At 34.5% G+C, this 10,257-nt stretch overlaps 2 protein-coding genes across 2 annotated transcripts; one reads left to right on the top strand and one right to left on the bottom strand.

The window, feature by feature from the left end:
* The first annotated feature begins 226 nt into the window (after positions 1–226).
* Prp38 (pre-mRNA processing factor 38) lies at positions 227–1,664 on the top strand. The gene is made up of 2 exons (XM_076129902.1): positions 227–928; positions 1,399–1,664. The coding sequence occupies exons 1-2, from the start codon at positions 264–266 to the stop codon at positions 1,637–1,639; spliced, it is 906 nt and encodes a 301-aa protein (XP_075986017.1). The 5' UTR covers positions 227–263; the 3' UTR covers positions 1,640–1,664.
* A 300-nt stretch (positions 1,665–1,964) lies between these two features.
* Positions 1,965–8,670, bottom strand: Mon1 (vacuolar fusion protein MON1 homolog). The gene is made up of 7 exons (XM_076129901.1): positions 8,314–8,670; positions 7,604–7,761; positions 6,949–7,149; positions 6,107–6,267; positions 5,417–5,675; positions 4,588–5,062; positions 1,965–4,308 (listed from the first exon to the last, which is right to left on the bottom strand). The coding sequence occupies exons 1-7, from the start codon at positions 8,590–8,592 to the stop codon at positions 4,168–4,170; spliced, it is 1,674 nt and encodes a 557-aa protein (XP_075986016.1). The 5' UTR covers positions 8,593–8,670; the 3' UTR covers positions 1,965–4,167.
* Between the last annotated feature and the right edge of the window lie 1,587 nt (positions 8,671–10,257).

Below are 10,257 nucleotides of genomic sequence, written 5' to 3'. Positions count from 1 at the left end.
TAAAACTGCTCATGCAAAGATCATATGTTATGGGTAAGATATATAGGTAGTACCTATCTAATCTATCCAAACCACACGTTTGGAATTCGGAAGAATGAGATCTAAAAACTTACAATCCATCCGTCAGCTAGGTAAGTATTATTTCGTACAAACCCATTGCTTTGGACCATAAAGAAACTTTAAAATATTTTACTTCAACTGCTACGACGTTATGGTATCTGTCATTAATGGACTTGTCAAATCGGCGATAAGTCAAAACAAAAATGGCGAACCGCACGGTTAAAGACGCGAAGTCAATACGAGGTACAAATCCGCAATATCTGATAGAAAAAATCATCAGGTCACGTATTTACGATTCTAAATATTGGAAGGAAGAATGTTTTGCCCTAACGGCAGAGCTTATGGTCGACAAAGCCATGGAATTACGATACATTGGCGGCGTGCACGGGGGCTTCATATATCCAACGCCGTTTTTGTGTTTAGTTTTAAAAATGCTACAGATCCAGCCTGAAAAGGACATCGTAGTTGAATTTATAAAGAATGAGGAGTTCAAATACGTACGTGCTTTGGGTGCATTTTACATGAGACTCACAGGGTCATCGGTTGATTGTTACAAGTATTTGGAACCCCTTTACAATGATAATAGGAAACTCAGGAGACAAAATCGTGAGGGTCAGTTCGAAATAGTTCATGTAGATGAGTTTATAGATGAGCTGCTAAGAGAAGAGCGTCTATGTGACGTAATTTTGCCGCGAATACAGAAACGGCCTATTTTAGAAGAGAATAATGAATTGGAACCAAAAGTTTCGGCGCTTGATGACGATTTGGACGAAGATATGCCGTCTGATGATGAGAACGCTGAGGTTGAAGTGAAAGAGAACAGGCGAGAGAAGCCTGATAGGAGAGACAGGGACAGGAGGAGGGACAGGTTAGTTTTTGTAGTGTATTTAGGGCTATGTCTAATTTTAATGGAATAATTTTCTCCTAGTGGGTTTGCCTTTGGTTATTGTGGGAATATTGGAGTTGCCAGTAAATGCTTTATTGGCACTCCTACAGTACCAGTTCCGGTCTTGGTTGACGGAATGATTTTAACATTTAGGTCAATCCTATTAGCTGGATATATGCTAGCAATAATCCAGGCTCTGGAATAAATCAGTGCATCTTAGTTGGGCATGTAACATCCTTGTTGTTATTGAGACTTACCATCAAGTGCTATCAGAGGCAAATGTATAATTTAATATAATTATTTTTCATATTATTATCTAATTTTGGATTTTAAAAAAGGATCACCCAGTAATAAGTAAGAACAGACTGCTAGGAAAATTTTATGTTACCTGCATTCTTTTAATTGTCACATTTTCTCATTGTCAAGGTACTGTAATATTTTTCACTTTTCAGATCCAGGGATCGCGATAGACGCGATAAAGAACGTAAACGTGAGAGATCTCGCAGTCGCGATCGAGACCGTAGGAGAGACCGCGACAGAGAACGTGAGAGGGAAAGAGATCGCGAAAAGGAGCGTGAAAAGGACAGAGACAAGGATAGGTCTAGGGAACAGAGAGAGAGGGATAGAGATAAGGATAGGAGAGACAGGGACAGACATGATGGGGACAGAAGAAGAGATAGAGGGAGATATTGATAAGAATAAATGTGTGTAGTTTTAATGGTGGTTTAATTTTTACGAGTTTATGGCCCATTTCGTTTTTAAATGTGATTCGGTCTATAACCTATAAATACTTAAGTAACCAATAACATGTAACATTTATCTACCACATGAATTGTCCTTTATATAGCAAAAATAATCTTGCCCACTGCAGTTAAATCATTTATACCTATTCAAAGGTTATGGTAATGTGCTAATCAATGCTTACTGATTATGCGTCTCAAGAACAAACCAACTTTGTGCTGCATTCTTGGCTTCTAAAAGCTCTAACTACAGGGTGTTTCAACAATAAAAAACAACATTATCCATGAATTGACATGTATATTTAAAAAATGTATTGCTATGGATAACAAGGTCATAAAAATAATTCTCTATACTGAACAATTCATTTACAAGTACTAACTACTTAGCAGTTTTTATGTACATTGAATAGGGCATAGCAAATTGTCTATAAAAATGCCGGTAGATCAGGTTATACATATGAAATGTCGTAATGTTTAGTTACCAGTCTATCTGTTAGTTGATGATAATCCAATCTATCTCTATCAGAAGATGTGTTATTGGGACTGAGTGAGGAGTCTTTATTTAAATATCTTACTACTTATTTATTTAGCATCTGTCGGCATTATTATAGCACAATTTTACTATAAGACTAACTATTAGGGAACTCTGCAGAATAATAGCACAAATAAATTTTGTATACTTACAATTTTCAGGGACTTTCTTTTTTATACTGAATTCTATTTGATGACAATAATACCTAAACATTTTATGCTATCTACATGTAGATATAATGAAAACTATAGACAGAAATTTAACAAGAATATACGTATTTAATTTTGTATGAGCATAATTATCTGTAATTTCGACTATCTACATAATTATGTACATTTAGCGAATGCCCTAGGCATCGTATAGAATTATCTACATAATATAAGTAGGTATAAATAACTTTTTCTGCAGAAATATCCATACATAACGAAGCATGTGATTAAGAATTTTGTAATAGACTTTTCCAGCATATGCAGTTTTACTTTTCTCTAAGTGACATATACGAAATTGTAGTTTTGAGGTGTTCAGAGAATGTAAGAATCCGTAGTGAAGTAGGTATATGACAACGTCGACCTTGAATATGCCAATCACTTGATCATTAAACGCCAATCATCGATCGATCCCTGATTAGTGTCATAGAGTGTACAGTAAAGTGAGAGCGTCCGAATTTTGAAGCAAATATGTTTAGTTAGCATTCCTTGTTAGCATAGATATTTCTGCAAGTACAATCTCAATTATTAAGCTACACACAGCTCCAATTTTAATTTCATGTAGTATACATAATTTTATAGTAAATATCTCACATCGCACAATACTTTGTTCATTACATAGTTAGTCTTTATTATGATTGGAATGAATATAAAAGCAAGGAACCGTTGTTCATCTGTAACCGTGAGAAAGCTTTGCTGTGGTCTCTTCCTATAGTAGTGAAGTGCATTAGATGGCAAAAGTAAGCTCAATGGACATTGCTAAAGCAAATTTTAATGATTTGTCGACCCGGTATTGTGTTTTAAGAACAATCGTACTGAAAATTTGTTATGTGCAACTTTTATCAGCTTTGGTCAGACTAGCGAGCCCGCGACGCACTCTTTGTTTCTCAATAACAAACAAAATAAAATAATTTTATTATATTTGTTATAAGATTGTATTTTGTTATGAACAATACTATGGCTTCGTTTTGATCGCGCTAGTCTAGTCAACGCTGCAAGGTGCGTTTCATTAGAAGGGAAGCCTGGCAGAGAGAATCTCCACGCTTCGTAAATGGACTCATTACATTGGTCAATTTTATTCACGGTACCGAGCTACGCTTTTATAGAAATGCACCGTTAGAACATCTGAAATCTACTTTACATCAAATATTATTAAGTTTAGTCTGCCATGTTTTAAAGACAAGAAAACTCATGAGACTCATAATATCTTATTATTCATAAGTACTTAACTGTTATTTACAAAAAAATCAACAAATATTTTAACTGGCAACTCAATGTTTTGAACCAATAAGTACCCAAATCACGACATCTATTATGTGGCACGTTGGGAGAAGCTTGTGGGGTAGGATGATCGATATTAATACCAAAAATTTTAATAAACAATTCAGCAATATAAATTATTACGAATTTTATCACTCCGCATATATTTTTACTGTAATCTTGCTTTACTTTAACAGCACTAAAATCAATGTAACAAATAAGATGTCAGATGTTAGTAGTCAGTATCTGATTCTATTAAAAACCAATCTGAATAGTCAACATCTAGTAAGAACTAGATATTGCATACCCGTAAATACATGAATACTCCAATATCTGATACTGACTACCAAGCATCTGACTATCACATAAATATCTGTTATTGACTATCGATCATCCATGCAAAGCGTCCTACTCATCAGCACTAGAGTTGCGGTTAATAGAGTTCTTTATAATGCCACTGAGTGAAGGCACTGTGAACTTTGGCTAGAACGTCGGCGCGTGCATTATGAAAATCCTTTGTTCTTCTTTCTTGATCCATTTCAGTAGACGGTCTACTGCTTTTATTGCTTGGTCTTTTTCCATTAGTGGGTCGAATGTAACGTAGAGCTCGAAACCATGGGTTACCTGAATAAAAAAAGCTTTGTTATTGATCTACTGCTTCATTATATGTATAGATTGCTGTTACTTATCCATAATTATTATTTTGTGGTACTTTGAACTATTTTTCTTACTAAACTTTATTTTTTTTATTTATCATCATTTTAATTCTTTAGGTATCGATTCACAACTCAGGTAAAATAAATTATATTAATAACTATTGCCATTATAATCCGACATAACAAAATAAGAAAGTGACACCTTACAAACTAAAGATTAAGCAAGTCTAATATTTAATCTACTTACCCAAGCCAAAACAGTGTCTTGAGAATTCGACCTAAATATCAACTTAGCCGGCGTAGAAGTACAATGTATTTGACTGCAGAACTGTCTATAATTCCTCACATAATCTATATCGGATAATTTCTCAATCTTCTTTACACATATATCGCCTCCTTCCTTATGCCTTATTCTGTAATCTTGTAGTTTATCCAAACTTATAGGATCTGAAGTGAACAGTTGCGCTGTAGATTTACATTTGTACATGAAGTGCCTTATTTCTGGAATACCAATGTGTTTTAAAGGGTTCGTAGTAGGTAGTTCTTCGTTCCTGTTCAGTGCATCGTTGATTGCAACTAGACAGTTTGATCGGCGAAGTTTTTCTGCGATCGTGTGCTTTGCTTGAGAGAGAGGAAAGAATGCGTCTCTTTGTACTGTTAGTAGAAGAAGACAGGCTTGACAGTCTTCTGAGATGTAGGACACGTGGCCGTGGAGGAAACCACTGAAAAGTGAAAAAATAAATAAATAAATAGATTATATAATAGGAATTGGTTACAGGCACCCCTGTTATTGGAGCCAAAAACATAAATCCTAAGCAAATTCTAATTACAGCTTGTAATTTACAGTTATAAAAAGCTTGCTTGCTCATGACTTGCAAGCATGTGAGTCAATCAAAAGATGTCCGCAGGGATTATAGTATGCCTCATGTTAGACAATATGACTCATTCCACTATGTACTTATCACATAACATTGAAAGGCCAAATGTAGTCTCAAAAAGATTTCATAACTCCTAACAAAGAGTAACAATCTTAACCTGAAAAAAGAAGATGTTATTCTTATGATGACAATACTTACGTAGAATCAAACTTCGGCAAACAAATCGGGGTCCAACTCTCAGCCGTCTTAAAAGATTCCGAGCTCCTCACGAGATTAAACAACAGATGTATATCGGAAGGATGTAGAGTGTACTTCTTCATTCGTACAAGAGTGATCAGTTGGTTGCCAGCTAGCATTATTGCGAAGACGAGGTCTCTGATCTTGTTGCATGTCGATTGTATCGCACTTGTGATGTTCTCACGAGCTTTCTCTGGTAAAGGTAGACATCTGACCGCACCTTAAATTCAAAACATCTTTATTATTTAGATGAAAATCTTTTGTAGAGTAGGTTAGACAGTAACACCTCAGTTACTATTACTGAAAACCAAATTAAGTGATGGATTATTAATTGATGAGATTATAGATTTCGATTGGGCTATGAGAGTGATGGAACAAGCTTAACTATGGTCCTACTTGTGTATTGTGCACACACTTGGTCATTTAAAAAAATCAAGCATGCACAGTTTTCAATAATAAGCCTGGCAGTAAACATTTTAGCTTGATGGCTTAGCAGTTGACTGGTTCTTGTGCATACACTTGAACACTTTATATAAACTTATGAGCAGTTTTCATGATACCTGATCTCTAGAGTGGATTATCAGCTACTAAGACACTTAAAAACTAAGGTCACTTAAGTTTTAGTTTTTGTAAGGTAAGCTGGTAACTTACCTAACAAAAACGCAGGATCCTTCTCCATAAATATAAGTAAGTGGTCTATAAGTCTCTCGGCACCAGACAGCAGCCTCCTCAAGTCGTAGTTCCGTCTTTGTTCGAATATTCTGTTCAGTTGCGTTAATGTAAGTACTGATACTATTTGATTAAATGCATACCTGAAACATTTATAATAGGGATAAATTAACGCATTATGTAACAGTTATAACTGACCCAGATTGCACCTACTTATTGTCTTTGATAATTATTAATGTTCTGTATTCTATTTTTTATATATTTTCTACATATTTCTGGTGGAATGATTTAAATTGTAGATCATGACTAGTGGTTTCATGCAAACAATGTAACAGATTAATGTTAGAAAATGTATCTTTAAGGTTTGATATGTTAACATAATCTATACTAATATTATAAAGCTGAAGAGTTTGTTTGTTTGTTTGTTTGTTTGAACGCGCTAATCTCAGGAACTACTGGTCCGATTTGAAAAATTCTTTCAGTGTTAGATAGCCCATTTATCGAGGAAGGCTATAGGCTATATAACATCACGCTACAGGCATTAGGAGCGGAGTAGCAACGAAAAATGTTACAAAAACGGGGAAAATTTTTGACTTATTCTCTTAAGTGACGCAAGCGAAGTTGCGCGGCTCAGCTAGTCATTAATAATTCTTGAAAAGCTTAGGGCACCTATTGCTATTGGTTTTACAAGCAAGCTATATTCCTACCAAATCAGTTGTCTTCGATTCCTTAAATATATTATATATTGGCATAAAGTAAGACTAAAATTAACTGGATCATATGTTTTGTAATGTTACCACTAACAATAAATAGATTAATCTTACGTTAATTGTAAAACCAGTTGGGTCTCACTCTCATTTGACTTGGAAACGGCAACCAGTATCAGTGGTCCCTTGACTAAGAACACTGCCTTACAATCCTTAGTGGTGATAGATCTCAGGATATCCTGGTTCTGTTCCTCAACTACACTCACTAATGCTTGAATTACTCCACAGAGACCTGCTAGTTTATCTTCATTGCCATATCTGGAATAAGAAAAAATATATTGGAAGTATAAACAACACAGTCCTATCAGACTCATGACCAAAATTATGTAACTAATTTTCTTACAAGGTAAGTTTCTCATAAGTTAAGTTAATGTTCTTTTTAAACACCTTTTTAGTTTTGTTTGACGGAATAAATTGGTGAGATATGGTAGATTTATTTTAAGAACAATAGAAAAGCCTTAAGATCTTTCTCTAGCATGAGACAGACATCAATCCGGCAGACAAAGTGACTTATAAATATGCTAAAAGTTCTGTTTAATTTCACCATATAGTACCAATTTGTTAATAGAGGTGAGCCCCTTTTTAAGGTGTTGAAACCTATTCCTAATATTTCGTAAGAAGTATTACCTAACTTCTTTGGTTTCTCTGATTTGTATACCAAAGTATTATTACAATGTAAGAACAGTATAAGGTTTCGCATTAATCTCCTTACCTAGAATAAATAGGTTTACCAGCAGAACTCAATATAAATACATGTTTCTCTTTGTTAACTAGCTCCGGTGTTTGTAGATAATCATCTTTTTCATTGTCCGTGTCATCACCGTTTTGTTCTATCAAGTTCGAGTTGCTTGTTGATGCTGATATAGAATCCTGGAATAGAAGAAGGGCATATAAATTGATTTATGAAACATTATTGCGGAAAGCTAATAGTCTGGTCTATTCTTTTCTAAGATCTTAAACTATGATTTTGTATGTTGGTGATGGAAGGGAAGCATGCTATCATTGAAATGTTTCCATCATATGCAGTCATTGCCTATGATTCTTGTATTATTTTTTTCATGTATTTTGGTGATATATTTAGTTATGTAGCTCATGGCATTATCTAAACCCATAAATTACTTTTTAATGATCAAAGTTATTAATAGTTGCATGGACATAGGTACATCGTCATCATGAGTAATGTGTAAAAAAATGGATTTTCATATTTTTTACCCTCTATATCATTCAAGGATAATATTAAAATGATAGATAAAAAATAGTTGAGACATACCTAATATAAAAACAATCACATGAACTTAAAAACAGGAAACATTTTTTTATTCATATGTAAAAGAATGTCAACCAAAGAGATTCGATATACGATAAGATAGCTTTTAAATGACTAACGGTGCTTATAAACAAAGAAATAGAGGATCTACTCACATCTTTTCCCTGTAAATCATCACTAGACTTCGTGCCCTTTATCTGAGCACTCTCTTTAGAATCCTCGCCGATCTCACTCTGTATCTCACTAATAGTACTGCCTTTAGCATTTAATGATATATTTCGTTCCTGTAAACTTGAACTCATCTCAGATGCAAACTCCTCAAAAGAATCCGTAGGGTTTAAAATGCTGTCGTAACATGCCCCCGGTTCTAAATCGTCTGGAGGGTTCTCCTGACTGCTAGTCGCAGGAACACTATCTTTAGATGTAGACGCCATTACGAGTAATTTTCAATAAATAAATAGAATATTATAAAATATAATTATCTACTGCGAAACAGCATCAATAATGTTAGCTACACAACATTCCAGAAACAATTTAGTTGATCATCCATCTCTGTTTAACTTTAGAAATTCTATCAATCTGTCTCGTTTTAATGCTGAATATAGTAGCAAATTGTAAGCAGTTATGGAACGCGAATTTTTAGGGTGTCTTGTCAATGTCACGTTTGTCATTTTGACGTTACTGACGCATTGTGTTGTTGCCATAAAGAAAAAACTATCATTATTGTTGCCAACCCGCTGAATTTCATTAAAAAAATAAATGTATTTTTTAATTCATGTCCCGGTATAGATTCCTAAGATCAGCCAGTGCTGTTAAAACACTTATCTGTATAAAATCTACAGAATCTAGGTAAAGTATTCTCGAGAATCTAGGAAAAATATATCCAGGCAAGACTTATAGTAGATACTATATGATTTATTAAGAAGCGAAGGCTTGTTTTAATAGATTTAATTTGTAAGCAATTATTTAGCTAAAAGGTCTAAATTAAATCTTTGCTTGAGATGACGATGGTGACGTCATGTCTAATTGCGAAATATTTAAGCAGTCATATAATAAGTATCAATCATTAGTTGCTTGCAAAAACTCCGACAATATAATAGAAATTGAATTTGTAGCTATGGAGCCATTTTGTTCAACTAGTAGGTATAACGAATAGTCTAAAAAAAGCTAAAAACTCATAAAGGAATATGGACACTAGCTTATCAACTTAAGTATCGCAAAGTGGAAACGTAGAAAACAATTCATGCAGAATAACGTAACAAATTGCCGCGATTGGACAGGGAATCGCGTTGGCCATGCGTCTTGACTTCAACGAAGCGGAACGGCCTGATAACTTCTTACTCCTAACACTTATAGACCGGTGCTTATAGCTCCAAGTGCACTCACAAAGGCCCTTCGGTAATGTCCTGTGAGAAAATATTGGATGAACTTTCGTACGGACAATCGCACTCATCTGTGAGAGTAGAATTATTGGTTTGTGTTGGACAAAGGTTTTCTATTGTATGCAGTGTAAATGATGATTATTTGTTATAAAAACATTCTGGGGCGGTCGTGGGTTCGATTCCTTCGTTTTAGCTATGGTATGAATGTACTTTGCGCTTGTTGTGTGTATGTTTGTAAAAATCACTACTAAATTTTCTCTAATCTATATACTAATATACTAATATAATAAAGCTGAAGAGTTTGTTTGTTTGTTTGTTTAAACGCGCTAATCTCAGGAACTACTGGTCCGATTTGAAAAATTCTTTCAGTGTTAGATAGCCCATTTATTGAGGAAGGCTATAGGCTATATATATATCATCACGCTACGGTCATTAGAAGCGGAGTAGCAACGAAAAATGTTACAAAAACGGGGAAAATTTTGACCCATTCTCTTAGGTGACGAAAGCGAAGTTGCGCGGGTCAGCTAGTCTCTTCATAAAACTGGAGACGACTTTTTAAAAATATAATTCATTAAATAATAGACACCATGACGCACTGTACCTACTGTGTAGGTACTGCATTAGCCTGTTTGTTGTAATTGTTAGAGTACCTACTACCTACCTGTCTTTTAGTAACCATAATCAACACAAAAGCCTTTTCAAGTAAACTTCACTTTA

Source organism: Anticarsia gemmatalis, chromosome 23 (genome assembly GCF_050436995.1).
Source record: "Anticarsia gemmatalis isolate Benzon Research Colony breed Stoneville strain chromosome 23, ilAntGemm2 primary, whole genome shotgun sequence".
NCBI classification, from domain to species: domain Eukaryota; kingdom Metazoa; phylum Arthropoda; class Insecta; order Lepidoptera; family Erebidae; genus Anticarsia; species Anticarsia gemmatalis.
This window is presented reverse-complemented; position numbering and strand designations above follow the sequence as displayed.

Bases quoted from the DNA above. Each gene is read 5' to 3' on its own strand.
- Prp38 (XM_076129902.1), top strand. From the start codon at position 264: ATGGCGAACCGCACGGTTAAAGACGCGAAGTCAATACGAGGTACAAAT. The intron at 929-1,398 runs GTTAGTTTTTGT...TTCACTTTTCAG, and splicing joins AGGGACAGGAGGAGGGACAG to ATCCAGGGATCGCGATAGAC.
- Mon1 (XM_076129901.1), bottom strand. From the start codon at position 8,592: ATGGCGTCTACATCTAAAGATAGTGTTCCTGCGACTAGCAGTCAGGAG. The intron at 7,762-8,313 runs GTGAGTAGATCC...CTTCTATTCCAG, and splicing joins ATGATTTACAGGGAAAAGAT to GATTCTATATCAGCATCAAC. The intron at 7,150-7,603 runs GTAAGGAGATTA...TTCTTATTCCAG, and splicing joins GGTAAACCTATTTATTCTAG to ATATGGCAATGAAGATAAAC.